Source organism: Neovison vison, chromosome 1 (assembly GCF_020171115.1).
Source record: "Neovison vison isolate M4711 chromosome 1, ASM_NN_V1, whole genome shotgun sequence".
Classification (NCBI taxonomy): domain Eukaryota; kingdom Metazoa; phylum Chordata; class Mammalia; order Carnivora; family Mustelidae; genus Neogale; species Neogale vison.
The window spans coordinates 103,063,280-103,083,000 of record NC_058091.1 but is presented as its reverse complement, the minus strand read 5'-3'; the positions used below and the strand labels follow the sequence as shown (position 1 = coordinate 103,083,000).

The window sequence follows — 19,721 nt, the reverse complement described above, 5'->3', positions numbered from 1 at the left end:
TAAATAAATAAATAAATCTCCTTTCTCTCAGCAATAAGTATCACACATTTAAGTGTTTGTTTATAATCTGCTCTAACTGGTGTAATTTATAAATCTGTATAAAAGCCATACTAGGAAATTTCAAGACTGGTACAACATGTTATTTTTTTCTTACAGTCTAACAGAAGAGTAAAGTATTCTCATAATTTTGAAAGTAGAAAAATTCGAGTAACATTTTAAATAGAAGAGATGAAATATATACACATTTAATAACACAAAGACAAAATATAAGACTTATAGAGGAGTCACACATACTACAATAAAAAAAACAAGAATAAAGCAAACTCAGCCTTTGATTTCTCTTAAACAATTAAAAAAAAAAATAGAAATGTAGGGCGCCTGGGTGGCTCAGTGGGATAAGCCTCTGCATTCAGCTCAGGTCATGATCCCAGAGTCCTGGGATAGAGCCCCAAATCGGGCTCTCTGCTCAGCGGGGAGCCTGCTTCCTCCTCTCTCTCTGCCTGTCTCTCTGCCTACTTGTGATGTGTCAAATAAATAAAATCTTAAAAAAAAAAAAAAGAAATGTATATTTAAGTGAATCTACCACCTAAATATATGAAAAACTGATCTCCAAGAGATATAAGAATTAGGAAAATAAACCTTTTTATGACAATCTTTTTTTTTTTTTTGAAGATTTTAAAGTAATCTCTGCACTCAATGTGGGGCTCAAATTTACAATCCCGATATTGAGAGTTGCACGCTCCACCAAGTAAGCCAACCAGGCACCCCTACTTTTTTTTACTTAACTTTTTCATTTATGGAAATTGCTTAACTTACTTCATTAAAATGACTGCAGCATTTAATAATCAAAATAACCAAGCCAAATCCTTCAACTTTGGTCTTTTACTTTGATGAAAAATGGCTGGCCAGGATTCCCTTTACATAGCCTTTTATAATGTACTTGATAGCGGTTAACTTTTTTTCTTTATGTACATAATCCCAATCCAAAAGCTTTTCTTCACATTTTTAATTATTTAATTTTTAGGATGAAACTATCAAATATACACTAAAATATGATTACAACAATCTTTTAGGATACTTCCCTCCCCATAATTTCAGATGAGAAATTAGACTTTGATTGAAAAATAGTTATTCTTTATTATTTTAATTCTGTCTTGAAAACAATGCATCAAGAAATCAGTATTATAATAGAACATTTATAAGCTTAAAATGTTCTTAGCAGTAGTAATTCCTCCATAAAATATAACTGCATATATAAAGCAGTATCAAATTCACTCATATATATTAGACTGTAAAGTATAATGGAAGGTAGCACATCTTTTTATGTCTGGGCTATATAAACAGATTAGTGACAAAATGGGAAAGAAAATTGCTTTGTTGCTATTGAATATGTGACTTTGACAAACTTAGCTCTTCATTCTCCTCCTCTTTTGAAAAAAAGGGAGGGAATAATAATACTCACCAATTGTTGTAAAGATTAAATTAACGTTTGCAAGGTACCCTGTATAGTTCCCACCTGATAATAGGTACTAAATTAATGGCAACACATTTCATTTCATGGCACTAATTAAGATAAAATATAGTTGATCCTTGAACACAGGGATTAGGGGCACCGACCCCTGCACAGTGGAAAATACAAGTGTAACTTTTGACTCACTCAAAACTGAACTACAAATAGCCTACGGTTGACTGAAAGCCCTACTGGTAACATAAGCTGTCCATTAACAAATATTTTGTACATTGTATGTATTATATACCATATTATTATAAAGTAAGCCAGAAAAAAGAAAATGTTAAGAAAACCATAAGGAAGAGAAAATACATTTTCAGTACTGTAAAAAATTCGCATATAAGTGGAAGTGGACCTACATGGTTCAAATTGGCCTTGTTCAAGGGTCAACCATATATTGCCTTATCTGGGCTACTCTATAAGCTATGTAATTCACTGGGCCGACTGAGAGAGGAAAGGAGGGCTGAGGAACTCTGCAATTCGAAGTTATTCCACAGCTCTCTGTCTGTATACTAAAAACCAGACAGCTTGTATAAAAGTACATGAGAGCACAAACAACATCCCATCGTCTTCCACAGTGTTTTCTTTAGTATCCATTATTTATTACAAACTAACAACAGTAAGGTCATTTAAAAGAATTAAGGGTCTGGGGAGGCAATTTAATCTGAATGTTGGAGGTTTTAGAATTAAATTGAGAAAATATTTAACATATCACTTGTGACTGATTTTCAGACCTACTTAGTTATGTAAAATGACCAATTATGGTTAGGTTTAAAATATACAAGTGCAAATAAAAATTCAAATGTGTAAAAAAAGATCTCTCTTCAGTTCCTATAAAAAGAAAAAAGGACAAAACTAAACACATACAATTATATTACAAATATCAGGATACTTCTACCATCAACAGTGATTATCTTTTTCATATAGAAAAGTAACAATCTTTTCTCCACACACATTTAATTAATATGAAACAGAACTACAACATATTACATTATTTTCTTGGGGGGGCTACTAAAGACCCCAAAATGATTTACCACGAAAAATGTTTTGTGCAAAAATTAAAGAAACTGTATTTGAACAGAGTAGAACAGGAAGAGGAATCATTAACAGGTACCCATTGTTAGGAATGGAGTTATATCCCCCCAACACCTATCCCACTGCCAGCAATGGGAGTGGAGACAACGATGACATAAAAATTAACATTTTATATTACTTTAAAGTAGATAATGCCAGATTATTTCAATATTATGAAGAGCAAATATTCATTCTTGACCATTTAGCAAGGACACGCACCAGGAAATTCTATTATCTTCTCAACATTAACCTGGACAGAGGGATGCGGATGGTACAGATGGAAGACTTAAAAAGAGAGAGACAGAGAAAACAGACAGAGGAAATACATACAACATTATGCATTTAGTACAAATAATGAAAAACGACTTTCATGACACATTTTCTAAGAAAAGTTATTTTTACATGTCTTGAAATCCTGTAAAAACCAGATATATCACAAGGGGTTAAAAACAAAGTCACTGATGAATGATAATCACTTACTAGCAGAGTTCATGCAATTATCTTAGTTGGAAAGCTACTGTCCCAAGTCAAAAAATGTATGCTCTGCCGCATGATGACATATGAAAATCAGTTCTTAAAAGAAATTATTTTGCATTCGGTAGTGACAGAACTCTTGATAAGGGGCTATACAAACTGAAGTTTATAGAAATTTTTAAGTGATAATCTTAAAATACCATACAAAAATGTGTAAATGAAAAGATGCTTTAGAGTTGCAGGGCATTATAAAATCCGTAATGCAGATTAAGACAAAAGAACTTCCCTTCTTCATTTAAAAAAAATTGTTAGCATAATCTTGTAAGTTCCAAACTGCATTTTCAGTCAGCAGCAAAAGGTGCCAGATGCACCAGCACACTTCACAGGCCCCGGGAATGATAGAGTGGGCACTTGACCTTCAGAAGGGCGCGGCCAGCACAAGCTCCCCGCTGCTCATGGGTGCACACAGGAAAAAGTTTGCAACATGTCTCACCTGGGAGATACTCTAAGCATTCAAACATTTATACTCCTCTTTTATCTACCCTGTCAGAGAGGAAAACTGCTTTTTAAAGATATAAACAATATAAATTCTGATAGTAAAGCACTGTAAAAATTAGGTATGATATTTTTGGCACAAAGCACTTTTAAAATCTGAGCTCATTTTGCAAAATATATGTCTGGAATTTCTTATTTGAAAATAAAAGCTTTCAACATACACACAATGTGTAAATGATTGTATGAATTAACGAATTAGATTCTAGGTTTCCTTAAATACTGAATATCCATCCCTTCAGTATACTTCAGTACCAGATATCTGCATGCAGACCTCCACATTCCACACCATACAGATATTGCACAAGTAACATTGCCAAAATACAAACTCATGCAGTCTGGCAAGACTTAGGGTTTACCTTTCAATATTATTTTTTTGTATGTATTTGACTTCAATACTCCTTTCCAGAAAAGCTGTATAACAAATTTCGGAAATACAATGCTTGCTATCGTTCCTGGACAAATATTAAAATCTGTACCAATACATTCAGGCATTCCACTTATGTTTTCCAGAACTTAAAATTCAGCAAAACCTGTTTGGGACATTTCTTATAGCATTCCTTCAAAAACAGGAGAAGCTTCGTCTGATGTAAAAGAATTAAAATGAGTCCACAAGGCAGTAATTTTTCCACCAAAGATCTCGCTCCATCTGAAAAGCACTGCAGAACAATATTTAAGTCTGTCAACTTTCACAGAGCCATTAGGTGCAAAGTCTGCTAAAAAAAAAAAAAATCTTGTAACATACCATGACAGCTGGATGTGTTTCTTACTGAATTGCACAATATAATTCAACCTTTTTTCCTCCCTAAAGTGTTTTAGGGTATGCTACAGCTGCTGAAAGGATTTCTGTTTTTCTTGGTCCTCTGTTTGTTGGGTCTAAGATTGATGACATCTCCACCATTAAGGGTACCTGAATTCTGACCCGAGTGACTTCCAGTAGATGTATTAAAGACACCTGTATAAATTGAGGGAAAACAGACAGAATGATACTGATAGAGCTCAGGGTTACCAATTACAGATGGTACATCCAGCATCTTAGTAAATCAGTAATATCTTCCATATTTATATTTTCAAGCTTTTGTTTTCATTTAATATATTTAAAAAAATTTTTTAAAGTAAACTCTAAACCCCCACCTTTTTAAGTAAACATGGGCTCAAACTCACAACCCTGAGATCAGGAGTTGCATGTTCTACCAACTAAGCCAGCCAAATGCCCCACATTGGATTTATTTTTAATAGAAAATATACATTGCTTGTCAAAGTTCAAAGGGTATACAAAAGGGATTAAAGCCTCCCTTTCAAGGGCACCTGGGAGGTTCAGTCATCAAGCATCTGCCTTCAGGTCAGGTCACGATCCTAGGGCCCTGGGATCAAGCCCCACATTGGGCTTCCCACTCAGCAGGAAGCCTGCTTCTCCCTCTCCCACTCCCCCTGCTTGTGTTCCCTTTCTCGCTATGTCTCTGTCATATAAATAAATAAAATCTTTAACAAAATAAAAAATAAAGTCTCCCTTTCAAATCACCAGTTTATTTTCCCTAAAGCATGCATGTGTTATCACTTTTCCCACGTATCCCTCCACAGATATTTTATGCAGAATTAAGTAAAAAGGCATAAACATTCCTTTTTCTCCCTTAATTACCAAAATGGTGATTAACTGTACACACTGTTCTGCATCTTTTCACTAACAATCTATTTCTGAAATTTGGAATCAGTAAATATGATAATTTTTTTAAAAGATTTTATTTATTTATTTGACAGACAGAGATCACAAGTAGGCAGAGAGGCAGGTAGAGAGAAAGAAGCAGGCTCCCCACCGAGCAGGGAGCCCAATGCAGGGCTCGATTCCAGGACACTGGGATCATGACCTGAGCAGAAGGCAGAGGCTTTAAACCACTGAATCACCCAGGCGCCCCTACAGTTTCATTTTGAACTGTAATCTCTATAATCTCTAGATTATAGATTAAAGTCAAACTATAATCTTTAAACTATAAATCTATAATCTTAAACTATAATAATAAACTATAATCTGTAATTTATAAACTACTTATCATCCATAATACACAAAAGTCTGGCCCAGAGACACAATCAGCAATACAAACATGATTAAGACCAATTCCTGCCCACAAGAAGTTTATACTCTAATAAGTGAGGTGAGCTGATATACAAATAAGAAATGCTAGATACTCTATCTTAAGTGTCATAAAAGAGACCCAAGAGCCCACAGATGGTTCCAAGGAAGGACCAATTATAGCTACTGTATGAGAAAGGACAAACTGATAAGAAAGGTATAATGGGACACCTGGCAGCGCAATGGACTCAGATCTCTCTCAGAAGAAAAGCAGAGTGGTCACTGTAAGGGTGGGGCAGACTGAGTGGAGTCATCCAATCAGTAAGCCATATGTATATCCACTGGGAAAATTGGAATTCAATTGGCCACCTGTGTAGGGGCGGGGCTTAACCACCCCCATAAAGGTTACTCTGCCAGACTGTCAAAGGGGGGGCTGCTGCAGGAGAGCCGGGGCTGCTGCAAGAGAGCGGAGCTGCTGCAGGAGAGCGGTGGAGCCGAGTCCGCGGAGAGTGGTGCGGAGAGCGGTGCGAAGAGCGGTGAAATCGGCGGAGAGCGGTGAAGTCCGCGGAGAGCAGTGAAGCGGAGCGGAGAGCGGTGGAAGTCACAGGAGAGCAGGGGAGTCAACGGTGTATAGAAGAGCTGTAACAGCTCTTGTAAGAGCTATAACCGCGTTTGGTGGTCCAGCCTCCGGCGGCGGCCCCAAGCCGCCGCCTGCAGCCTCGAGCCGCCGCCTGCAGCCTCCAGCCTCCGGCAGCCCCAAGCCGCCGCCTGCAGCTTCCAGCCTCCGGCGGCGGCCCTGAACCACCGCCTGCAGCCTCCAGCCTCCGGCGGCCCAGCAGTCCAGTTGTCAGCGGTCCCTCGACGCCTGCGGTCCTGAGACATCTGCGGTCCAGTTGTCAGCGGTCCCTCGACGCCTGCGGTCCTGAGACATCTGCGGTCCAGTTGTCAGCGGTCCCTCGACGCCTGCGGTCCTGAGACATCTTGCGGTCCAGTTGTCAGCGGTCCCTCGACGCCTGCGGTCCTGAGACATCTGCGGTCCAGTTGTCAGCGGTCCCTCGACGCCTGCGGTCCTGAGACATCTGCGGTCCAGTTGTCAGCGGTCCCTCGACGCCTGCGGTCCTGAGACATCTGCGGTCCAGTTGTCAGCGGTCCCTGAGATGCCAGCGGCCCTGCCCCGCACTCCAGGACCCTCAGCAGTGACACAGTGAGAAACGACCTAGATGTCAGCAACCTCGTTGGGAGTAGGCTCGCCGGGGTCAAAGTTGTCATCTTTTATAAAAGAAAGCCCTGACCGGTCAGTGTGATTCATGATGCTTGGCGCGAAATAAAGCTTTGCTTGACCTTCGCTTTGTTATCAATCTCATTCCTTTGATCACGGACCCTAACATTTGGGGGCTCATCCGGGATCAAACGACGAGACCTGAGCCAGCATCAGAATTTTTAGGGAAAGCCTCCGGAGGTATTGGGTTTCGAGGTATTGGGTTTCGAGGTATTGGGATCTGGGGTATTGGGATCCTATCCGTCTGTCTGGTTGGAGCTCCAGGGTATAGCCAACCGGGGAGAAGCTGGACGCAGCCATGCTCCCCAGGGCTGGAGTGGATGCGGGGACGCCCCATCCCTCTGCTGATAGATCGGCAGGGGGTTTGAGTCCCCCTGGGCGGTCGGGGGGTCAAGTCCCCCTGCGTGGTCGGGGGGTATGATTCCCCTGCCACCTCTTAGGCAGTTGAGGGGTTCGAGTCCCCTTAGGCGGTTGGAAGATGAAAATAGCCGCCATAAGTGGCAAATTTTGGGTAAAGAATCGCTGGGTCTGCAGTTGTCTTTGTCTGGTTCTTTTGTTATCTATTGTGTGGTGTGTTGTGGACCAAAAAAGCCCCCCCCCCCCAGCAGCAGGCTCTGGATAAGGATCACTGGGTCTACGTTTGTTTTTGTCTCGTTCTTTTGTTGTTGTCTGTTGTGCTGTTTGTTGTATTTGGAGAAATGGGACAAACTGAGAATAAGGGGCCTGTGACACCCCTAGGTCTTGTTCTTGAACATTTCAAAGATTTTCAAGGTAAAGCCACTCAGTCAGGTGATAAGGTTTATCCAGGAAAACTAAAAACACTCTGTCAATTAGAATGGCCCACTTTCTCCACAGGGTGGCCACCGGAAGGAACGTTTGCCTTGACTCAGATATATTCTACCCTGAGTGAGGTCTTGGATCTACATCGAGACCAAGTACCATATATTGTGGCCTGGCGATACCTGATAGAAGAGCCGCCGTCATGGCTCAAGTCCCATCTTCCACCCGCTAATGAAATTATTTCTCTCCCTCTAAGGCAGGTTGGAGCACCAAAACCAGAACAAACAGATGAGGGGGATTCAGGGAAGGAGACCGTTCTACCTCCATCAGATATGGAGGATGCGGAATTTACCCCCCTTTATTTGTCTTCTAAATCTGACTCTCGGTCCAAAAATGTCTTTACAAGTCCACCTCATACACGGTCGGGGTCCACCTATGGGATCACCATGCGGCGAGACTGCCCTGATCCTTCCCCTTTCCCCTATCCTCCTCAGCCTTCCTCCACCTCACCGGTACGGTCTGTGCCGATGCTGCCCCTTCGTGAGGTTGCTCTACCAGAGGGGAGAGGGCGGCCTTACTTAAGCTATATCCCTTTCTCCTCTTCTGACATCTATAACTGGAAAACCCAACACAAATCCTTTTCTGATCACCCTCAGGATTTAATTAGCCTCTTGGAAACTGTCTTTCTTACTCATCAATCCACCTGGGTAGATGTTCAACAGCTCCTTATGGCTCTCTTTAATGGGGAAGAACGGGATCGCATCATGCGAGAAACCCATAAGGTGATAAGCGAGAGACTTGGCAGGGACCTCGATTCCCGCCGGATGGAGGACTACTGCCCGAGGGAATCTCCCGACTGGGATCCAAACTCTGATGAAGGTAAGGAGAGCTTACGTTTCTACCGCCAGGCTCTATTGGGAGGCCTCCGTGCAGCTGCAAGGAGAACGATAAATTTATCCAAAATTAGTACAGTGATTCAAGGTAAGAATGAGTCTCCAGGAGCCTTCCTAGAAAGGCTAATTGAAGCCTATAAAATGTATAGCCCGATCAATCCTGAGGCACCTGAAAATCAGAGGGCAATGAATCTTGCTTTTGAAAGTCAGTCAGCCCCAGATATGAGGAGGAAACTTCAGAAAATCGAAGGATTTGAGGGAAAAAATCTGACTGAGTTAGTGGGAATAGCAGAAAAGGTATTTAACAACAGGGATGCACAAGAGGATGAAAAAGAGACAAAAAAATTGGTTAAGGTTTTGGCATTACATGAGGCGGGGAGGAGACGTCTAGGGGATAGTAAATGGAAGGAAAAACCTAAGCAGAGAGAAGGCAGGCGGGAAGACTTAGATTCCAATCAGTGTGCTTAAGGACATTGGGCCAGGGAGTGCCCTAAAAAGAAGACGGCAATGCTTGCCACCAGAGATTGAAGGGGCCATGGTTCGGAGCCCTTCCCGAACCTCGGGTAAAAATTGAAGTGGAGGGGAAATCAGTTGATTTTTTGGTAGACACAGGGGCCCAATTTTCATCATTACTTAAACCTATGGGAAAACTATCTGGAGAGAAAGTTTGGGTACAAGGAGCAAATGGCACAGAGAGACATAAATGGACAACAGAAAGGACTTTAAATTTAGCCTTGGGATTAGTTAAACATCGATTTTTGGTCCTCCCTAATGCCCCATATAATTTGATGGGAAGAGATCTCCACAAGTTAAGAGCTGGCATTCAGTTTTCAGAAGGAGATATGACTGTAACATCGAGACAACCCACTGTACAGGTGCTTATGGCAGCAGTGGATGAATACCGCCTTTACGAGCCAGTCTCAAAACCAAAGGAGACAAAGGGGGAAAGCCTCCTCCAAATCCTACAGAACAAGTTTCCTGAGGTCTGGGCAGAAGGGAAGCCCCCTGGCTTGGCTAAAGAACAACCTCCAGTGGTGGTACAATTAAAGGCGACAGCTACGGCTATACGCGTCCGGCAGTATCCTCTTTCCCAGGAAGCAAAGGAAGGGATCAGAAAACACATTAACCGCCTCCAAGGAGACGGGATTTTAGTTCCTTGTAAATCTTCATGGAACACTCCTTTGCTCCCCATCAAAAAGGCCGAGACTGAGGAATACCGACCAGTTCAGGACTTGCGGGACGTTAACAAACGGGTTGAAGATATACACCCGACAGTGCCTAACCCCTATACCCTACTCTCCCTCCTGGGCCCCAAAAGAACTGTATATACTGTCTTAGATCTAAAGGATGCATTTTTCTGTATACCTATAGCAAGGGAATCTCAGCCCCTTTTTGCTTTTGAGTGGTCTGACCCACAGGAGGGGTTTCAAGGCCAGCTCACCTGGACAAGACTTCCCCAAGGATTCAAGAATTCGCCCACCATTTTTGATGAGGCCCTGCATGAGGATTTGCGTTGAGTACAGAATTTCTAATCCAGGAGTTACTCTGTTACAATACGTTGATGACTTGCTAGTAGCCGCCGAGGACTATGAGTCGTGTTTGTGGGGGACGAGAGCTCTCTTACAGGCTCTGCAGAAAAAAGGGTATCGGGTGTCAGCAAAGAAAGCACAGCTCTGTCAGAGCCATGCCACTTATCTAGGCTTTGACCTCCATGAGGGAGTACATTCACTGTCTGAATCCAGGAAACAGGTGATTACCCGATACCCCCGTCCCACCACGTCCCGACAAGTAAGGGAGTTTCTTGGAACAGTGGGCTACTGTAGGCTATGGATACCACGGTTTGCAGAGATTGCCCGACCGCTCTATGAACTGACAAAAGGAGGGCTCACTAGGATTGAGTGGACAGCTGAAGCAGAGGGAGCATTTCGGGAATTACAGACAGCCTTGCTGAGTGCCCCAGCATTGGCCATCCCAGATGTAACCAAACCCTTCCAATTATATGTAGATGAAAAATCGGGAGTGGCCAAAGGAGTTTTAACTCAGACTCTGGGGCCTTGGCGAAGACCAGTGGCCTACCTTAGTAAGAAACTAGACCCAGTAGCAGCTGGGTTCCCTCCTTGCCTCCGCATAATTGCCGCAACGGCCCTCCCGGTTAAGGATGCGAGTAAATTAACTTTGGGCCAAAATCTTGTTATAAGCACCACACACGCGATTGAGGGCCTTCTCTGGACTCCACCAGACCGATGGATGACGAACGCCCGAGTAACGGGGTATCAGGCCCTTCTCCTCAATGAACCAAAAGTGGCCTTCCGACCCCCAGCAGTGCTAAATCCAGCCACACTGCTGCCAGAAGAGCTAGCTGACCATCCACACGACTGTGGGGAGGTCTTAACCCAAGTCACAGGAATAAGGCCGGATCTCAGAGACATTCCCCTCCCAGATGCCAAGATGACTCTGTTCACAGACGGGAGCAGCTACATAGTCAATGGAAAGAGGTATGCAGGGGCCGCGGTGGTTTCTCCTGAGCAGAGACTCTGGACAGCAGCCCTGCCACATGGAACTTCGGCACAGAGAGCGGAACTAATTGCACTCACGAAGGCACTGCAGATGGCCAAAGGAACAACCATCAACATCTATACGGACAGCAGGTATGACTTTGCTACACTGCATATACATGGGGCTATTTATAAAGAAAGGGGCCTACTAACAGGAAGGAAAAGGAATTAAAAACAGAAGAGAAATATGAGCTCTCCTCCAGGCTATTTGGGACCCGAAAGAGGTGGCTGTTATGCATTGCCCAGGATATCAAAAGGGGACTGATCTGATTTCAAAAGGAAACTACTTAGCAGACCAAGCCGTAAAGCAAGCAGCTCGAGAAAAAGTGCAAGAACTAGTTACACTCCCGGCTCCAGCACTACCAGAAAAACCAAACTATTCAGAAGAAGATTTAAAGTATTTACAGAAATGGGTTGAATTAGACTATGAAGGAGACTGGGCCAAGACAAAAATAGGAAAAATAATTCTTCCTCGAAGACTAGGTAAGAAGTTAGTAGGCCAGATACATCAGGGTACTCATTTGGGGACACGAAAATTCAAGGAGCTTATAGGCAAGCAGTTCCAGGTTTCTAAATTAGGTCGTATGGTTCAGGATGTAGTTGATAGATGTGCCCAATGCCAGGCAGTTAATGTAGGAATAACTAAAATGGGAAGAGGGAAAAGAGAAAGAGGTAAGGAACCAGGAATTTATTGGGAAATATATTTTACAGAAATGAAACCTGGAAAATATGGGCACAAGTATATGTTGGTTTTTGTGGATACCTTTTCAGGCTGGGTGGAGGCTTTTCCTGCCAAACATGAGACCGCAGGGGTAGTAGCAAAAAAGATACTAGAAGAAATAATTCCTAGGTTCGGGCTGCCTTTTGCAATTGGGTCAGACAATGGCCCTGCATTCGTAAGTTCAGTCTCACCGGCATCGGCCAAGGCTGTGGGCACAAATTGGAAATTACATTGTGCATACAGGCCCCAGAGTTCGGGGCAAGTAGAAAGAATGAATCGGACTCTTAAAGAGACCTTGACAAAACTAATTCTGGAAACTGGAGGTGGATGGGTAGATCTCCTTCCTTTTGCCCTCCTCAGAGCCCGATGTACACCCTATTTAAACAAGGTGACCCCATTTGAAATATTGTTTGGGAGACCCCCCCCGCTCTGTCCTCAGCTACAGGAGGTTGCCCTAGCAGAAATGACGGATCAGTCTGTACTCCAGTCACTGCAGGCATTACAATCTGTCTTAAAAAAAGCCCATACAGGAATCCGAGTTGCCCACACTGGAACAGAGACGGTGGAACCACATCCTTACCAACCCGGGGACTTGGTTTGGATACGTCGCTATCAAGTGGGGAATTTGGAGCCTCGTTGGAAGGGACCATTTACTGTTATCCTAACCACCCCCACGGCAGTAAAAGTGGAAGGCATCAGGGCCTGGGTTCATGCGGGTCATGTCAAACGAGCTGAGAGTAAGGATGCCCTCCAGAAATGGGAAATGCAGCCAAAAGACCCTGCTGACCATGGACTGAAACTAAGACTAAAGAAACTGTGAGTGTATTGTTGCTATACTAAAGAAATGACAAAATATTTACCTTATATGCTTGAAATAACATAGAACAAGCTGAAAAGTCAAGGATTTGACTAATCTCCAAAGGAAAGGGGGGAATGTAAGGGTGGGGCAGACTGAGTGGAGTCATCCAATCAGTAAGCCATATGTATATCCACTGGGAAAATTGGAATTCAATTGGCCACCTGTGTAGGGGCGGGGCTTAACCACCCCCATAAAGGTTACTCTGCCAGGCTGTCAAAGGGGGGCTGCTGCAGGAGAGCCGGGGATGCTGCAAGAGAGCGGAGCTGCTGCAGGAGAGCGGTGGAGCCGAGTCCGCGGAGAGTGGTGCGGAGAGCGGTGCGAAGAGCGGTGAAATCGGCGGAGAGCGGTGAAGTCCGTGGAGAGAGGTGAAGTCGGCGGAGAGCGGTGAAGTCCACGGAGAGCGGTGAAGTCGGCGGAGAGCGGTGAAGCGGAGCGGAGAGCGGTGGAAGTCGCAGGAGAGCAGGGGAGTCAACGGTGTATAGAAGAGCTTTAACAGCTCTTGTAAGAGCTATAACCGCGTTTGGCGGTCCAGCCTCCGGCGGCCCCGAACCACCGCCTGCAGCCTCCAGCCTCCGGCGGCCCAGCAGTCCAGTTGTCAGCGGTCCCTCGACGCCTGCGGTCCTGAGACATCTGCGGTCCAGTTGTCAGCGGTCCCTCGACGCCTGCGGTCCTGAGACATCTGCGGTCCAGTTGTCAGCGGTCCCTCGACGCCTGCGGTCCTGAGACATCTTGCGGTCCAGTTGTCAGCGGTCCCTCGACGCCTGCGGTCCTGAGACATCTGCGGTCCAGTTGTCAGCGGTCCCTCGACACCTGCGGTCCTGAGACATCTGCGGTCCAGTTGTCAGCGGTCCCTCGACGCCTGCGGTCCTGAGACATCTGCGGTCCAGTTGTCAGCGGTCCCTGAGATGCCAGCGGCCCTGCCCCGCACTCCAGGACCCTCAGCAGTGACACAGTGAGAAACGACCTAGATGTCAGCAACCTCGTTGGGAGTAGGCTCGCCGGGGTCAAAGTTGTCATCTTTTATAAAAGAAAGCCCTGACCGGTCAGTGTGATTCATGATGCTTGGCGCGAAATAAAGCTTTGCTTGACCTTCGCTTTGTATCAGTCTCGTTCCTTTGATCACGGACCCTAACAGTCATGGCTCTCACTAGATATACAGTGAGCAAAGAAAGCTTTCTAGACAGTCCTTGAGTAATGAATAGTTCTTTGGCAGGGACGGGAAAGAGAGAGGTCATTCTCTAAGCAAAAAGGAAGAAAACAGTCCTAGAATGTTTAAGAAACAGCAAGACCTTTAGCAGAACTGGAAAACAGGGTCCATGTATAATAGTGGGGCATCAGGCCACACAGAATAGACGATACTGTCTTTAGATCTCAGAATGAAGAGAGCTGCATTTAATATTCTCCACAATACGAATCTATCAAAGGGCTTTACTCAGTGAACTGGAAGAGACAATAATGGAGCCCAGAAGAGAAGACCAGACAGCAGCTTATTACAACTGCCCTATTTTGTTTCACAGAGCACTTGAGGTGTCTGATAAGAACAAATGCAATAAAAATGACAAAATAACAACGAAGCAGCAGCCAGAACCAAGGGGGAAGGGGAGTTTAAAAAGAGGTCAAGAAAATAATGTACATGATTACATGTATGTAGTGGGGGGTTAGGGATAGAATACAGATATGAAGTCTCTAAGAAACTACAGAGAAGCTTTAGAAAAAAGAAAATATGGATCTCAGCTTCCTGGAAGCCAAAGCAAAGAGTAAGACATGGTGAGACCTTGTCACAGAGAAGACAACATTCTTAGGTCTTCAGGAAATGTTAGACTTTGTGGGTATTTATTTATTTTAAATATTTTATTTAGTTTATTTGAGAGAGAGAGAAAGTATGAAAGAGAGTCTGTGAGCAGGGGGAAGGGGCAGAAGGAGAAACAAATGCCCTGCTGAGCAGTGAGCCCAATGCAAGAGTCAGTCTCAGGACATCGTGCCCTGAACCAAAGGCAGACACTTAACCAACTGAGGCACCCATGTGCCTCTTTGTAGGCATCTAACATTACAAAAACAAAACAAAAACCCGTAAAGTGTATGGAGACAGTACAAGTATTCCTCAGAAGAACAAGTGTTAAGACCTCCTTTATACATAGGACAGATCTTTATATACAAAGTCTTTATTTCTGCTCTTAATACATAAAACGGATTTAGAAAATTAAATGGTTAAAAAAATATTTTAACTCAATATACCTTCTAATATGAGAACTGATACTAAGTTTTAATAATTGCTGATCTAATACTTTCCAATCACATTTCTTAAAGAAATGAACATATTATATATATATTTTTAAATGTAGGGGTGGGGCACCTGAGTGGCTCAGTGGGTTAAAGCCTTTGCCTTAGGCTCAGGTCATGATCCCAGTGTCCTGAGATGGAGTCCCTCATCGGGATCTCTGCTCAGTGGGGAGCCTGCTTCCTCCTCTCTCTTTGCCTGCCTCTCTGCCTACTTGTGATCTCTGTCCGTCAAATAAATAAATAAAATATTTTAAAAAAATAAAATAAAATAAAAAATAAATAAAAATGTAGGGGCATCTGGGTAGCTCATTCAGCTAAGCATTCAATTCTCAACTTCATCTCAGGTCATGATCTCGGGGTCCTGAGATTAAGCCACACATCAGACTCTGTACTCAGTGTGGAGTCTGAATGTCTCTCTCCCTCTACCGCTCTCTGCACTTGCTCTCTCTAAAATATATAAACTTCTTTTTTTTTTTTTAAGATTTTATTTATTTATTTGGCAGAGACAGCAAGAGAGGGAACGCAAGCAGAGGGAGTGGGGGAGGGGAGAAGCAGGTTTCCCGCAGAGCAGGGAGCTGGATTCGGGGCTCAATCCCAGGACCCTGGGATCATGACCTGAGCTGAAAGCAGCCGCTTAACAACTTGAGCCACTCAGGCGCCCCTAAATAAATCTTTTTTAAAAAACAGTAAATATGGGTGCCTGGGTAGCTGAGTTGGTTAATCATATGACTTCATCTCAGCTCAGGTCTTGATCTCAGGATTTTGTGTTCAAGCTCAGCACTGGGCTCTGCGTTGGGCATGGGACCTACTTAAAACTTGAAGAGATGGGGGGCATCTGGGTGGCTCAGTGGGTTAAGCCTCTGCCTTCGGCTCAGGTCATGATCCCAGGGTCCTGGGATCAAGCCCCAAATCGGCTCCCTGCTCAGCAGGGAGCTTGCTTCTCCCTCTCTCTCTGCCTGCCTCTTTGCCTACTTGTGAACTCTGTGTGTCAAATCAATCATAAATAAAATCTTAGAAAAAAAAATTTAAGAGATGGTTAAAAAAATAAATATGATAATAATGAATGGAAAATTTATGTAAATATGGGACTAAAATTTCTTGGGTACTTACCAATTTTGTTACTACTTGAATGCATTAATTCTGGATCCTCAGCTGTTTGCTGTTTGAGTTTTTGAAGGTATTTTTCAGCCAAATATTTAAAAACTAGAATAAAAACAAAAATCTTACCAGGTCAGTATAATTTACGCATGTAAAATCTGTTATTTCCTATCAGTCACTGTTTATTGTATACTTCCTAACATTTATTTATTTTTGAAATACCTGTATTCTTTCATTCATCCTTACTAAACACATTAAAATTAAATTGGAAGTATACGATCTAGTTGAAAAAATTAAACTTTTAAAAATTATTTGAGCAGGAGCGCCTGGGTGGCTCAGTTGGTTAAGCCTCTGCCTTCATCTCAGGTTATGATCCCAGGGACCTGGGATTAAGCCCCACATCAGGGTTCCTGCTCTTCAGGAAGCCTGTTTCTCCCTCTCCCTCTGCCTGCCACTCCCGCTGCTTGTGCTCCTTTTCTGTCAAAAAAATAAATAAAATCTTTTTTTCTTTTTTTAAAGATTTTAAAGATTTATTTGACAGACAGAGATCACAAGTAGGCAGAGAGGCAGGCAGAGAGAGAGACAGGAGGAAGCAGGCTCCCTGCAGAGCAGAGAGCCCAATGCAGGGCTTGATCCCAGGACCCTGGGATCATGACCTGAGCCAAAGGCAGAGGCTTAACCCACTGAGCCACCCAGGCGCCCCAAAAATAAATAAAATCTTAAAAAAAAATTATTTGAGCAATACCTAAGTATAATGGTCATAATAAATATATATGGCATTTTAGTAGCAAAGAAATAAAATAATACTTGTAGTTATTAGTTTTAGGTACTTGAATAGGGATCAAAATCAGAACACTACACTAACTCAGTCTTGAAAAGTTGTCCCCTTTTTAAAAAAGATTTTATTTATTTTTGAGAGAGAGAGAGAGAGAGAAGGCATGCATGAGCATGAGCTGGGGAGTGTGGCAGGCAGAGGGAGAGAGGCAGATGCTGACTCCATGCTGAGCAGGGAGCCCAATGTGGCACTCGATCCCAGGACCATGGATCATGACCTGAGCCAAAAACAGATGCTTAAGCTACTGAGCCATCCAGATGCCCAAGATATCTCCTTCCTTTAGGTGAAAAAAACTACCTAGAAGACACTTGAGTAATAATCAAGTTGCAATCTAATAAAAGAAGTAGCAGTTCTAGAATGAGAAAAATAATTGCCTTCTTCTACTGTCAATTTATTAAACTGGGAAATATTACTGAACAAATTAAGGTCAAGGTGCCTGGCTGGCTCAGTGAGTAGAGTATAGGGCTCTTAATCTAGGGGTCTTAAGTTTGAGCCCCATGCTGGGGACAAAGATTACTTAAAAAAAGCAAACCAGGGGCGCCTGGGTGGCTCAGTGGGTTAAGCCGCTGCCTTCAGCTCAGGTCATGATCTCGGGGTCCTGGGATCGAGTCCCGCATCGGGCTCTCTGCTCAGCAGGGAGCCTGCTTCCTCCTCTCTCTCCCTCTGCCTGCCTCTCTGCCTACTTGTGATCTCTCTCTGTCAAATAAATAAATAAAATCTTTAAAAAAAAAAAAAAAAGCAAACCAAAGAAAACCCCCCCAACAATGAGGGGTGCCTGGGTGGCTTAGGTGGTTGGGCACCCACCTCCTGGTTTTGGCTGAGGTCATTATCTCATGGGTTGTGGACTGAACCCCACATTGGGTCTGCACTTAGCAGGGAGTCTGGTTGATAATACCCTCTGCCCCTCCCCTGCTCTCTCTCTCAAATAAATAAATCTTTTTAAAGACACCCACACCAATAAATTAAGGTCACTGTAACCATCTAATGGAATAACCTCTACAAAGGAGTTCTCGAACAAGTCAGTAACTTGAAGAGGTATGCATGAAAAACACACACATGCATACACACTCATATATATACAGTTATATTTTTAAAGATAAAAAACAAAACAAAACAAAACCCACTAAAATTTTTCTATAGGGAGTAACAAGTATTCAGAGCCATTGGTAATTAGTTAAGGACTCTAAGAAAGAAGCATCATGTCTCTAAATTTTACTTGATTGTTGACAAGAAAATTCTGTTCTTATTACATGTATGATTTCTGGAAACCACAACAGAAAAAATGTAAGTAGAATAAAACAAACTTTCTGTTATTAATTTTTTTTTAAAGACAGTTACCTTCAGTCACATTTAGATCTTCTTTCACTGATGTTCTGTAGAATCTTAGCTTTAACTTTTTTGCCAGTGCCTCAGCTTCCTCACTATATATTGATTAAAAGAAAAAAAAAAAGCACTTTCTGATAGCCTGTTTTAAAAGATCATTTTTATTACATTTACTGAATACAGCTTGCAGGTGGGGGGTGTCAGACCTTCCAGCCCAGTTGAAAGCTATGTTCACAGTGCTGAGACAGGATTTTTAGTTTTCAGTATTCCTGGGGGATAAACACCACTACACTGTCATTTCTATAGTCATTGAACTCGAGCCTTAAAATGGCTAAATATCTTTTTTCTTTATATAATACTTAAGTTAACTTACTTTCTTGTTTTTAAAAACATCTGAATTTAAGTGCACTCTGAAAACCCTATGCTACATTCCTTATTTTACTCATACTGGTTATGAAACTGCTGCCAAAACCCAAGTCATCATATTAACAACTGTGTCTACGAGAGCATGCTCCTAATTTTAGTTTTATTATGACTCCTGATCTGACTCCACAGTTTTACTAAGACTGTGGTAGTTCTGCTCTAAAATTGTTCCCGAAGGGGGCTCCTGGGTAGCTCAGTTGGTTGGGCAACTGCCTTCAGCTCAGATCACGATCCTGGAGTCCTGGGATCCGGTGGTCCTACATCCACCTCCCTGCTCAGCGGGGAGATTGCTTCTCCCTCTGACCTTCCCCCTTCTCATGCTCGCTTGCTCTCTCCCTCTCTCATTCTCTCAAATAAATTTTTTTAAAAAGTCTTTAAAATTGTTCCCAACGATTCCACCCTCCCCCTACCTTCCTCCTGGTTTTTAATCCTCGTGTAGCCTTTCCTACACTGTAATCAAGGTTAGTCTGTGTGATCAATAATACACAGAAGGGATAGTATCTGACTTCTCAGATGAGGCCGTAAGAGACATTATGGCTTCTGCTTTGTTCTGTGTCTTGAATCCCCTGACTGGGGGAAGCTGGCTGCCATGCTGTGCCGACACTCAAGCAGCCCCAGGGAGAGGTCCGCATGGCAAGGAACTAAGGCCTCCTGACAACAGCCAAGTGAGGGAGCCGTCCCAGAAGTGGATTCTCCAGCCCCAGTCGAGGTTGCCACGACTACCATCCTGGGCAACATCGCGACTGCAAGTTCACGAAAAACTGGAACCAGAACCACCTGGCTAATCCACTCTCAAATCCCTGACCCACAGAAACTGAAATGATAAATAATTGTTGTTTTAAGCCACGAAGTTTTGGGTCCATTGGTTATACAAAAACAGATGACTAATATTAAGAACATACAAACAAGATAAAAACCAAAGACTTTTCAAAGCTAGCAAATACAGACAGAAATTATTCAAATGCTCTGTTCACAAATTTGAATAGTATTTCTGAAT

The 19,721-nt window shown here is 43.2% G+C and overlaps 1 protein-coding gene across 4 annotated transcripts in view; it reads right to left on the bottom strand.

Annotated features, from left to right (window-relative positions):
- Positions 1-1,112: 1,112 nt before the first annotated feature.
- The window catches only part of RAB23 (RAB23, member RAS oncogene family), a 63,018-nt gene continuing 44,409 nt past the window's right edge, over positions 1,113-19,721 (bottom strand). For 2 of the 4 annotated variants that reach the window (XM_044253540.1, XM_044253548.1), the window contains exons 5-7: positions 18,317-18,399; positions 16,156-16,248; positions 1,113-4,326 (exon numbers count right to left, since the gene is read on the bottom strand). In XM_044253540.1, the coding sequence (XP_044109475.1) occupies positions 4,160-4,326; positions 16,156-16,248; positions 18,317-18,399 (343 nt within the window). In that variant the 3' untranslated portion in view covers positions 1,113-4,159. Of the gene's footprint in view, positions 4,566-16,155; positions 16,249-18,316; positions 18,400-19,721 lie in introns of all 4 variants that reach the window. The other 2 variants (XM_044253557.1, XM_044253566.1) reach the window with 2 other exon arrangements.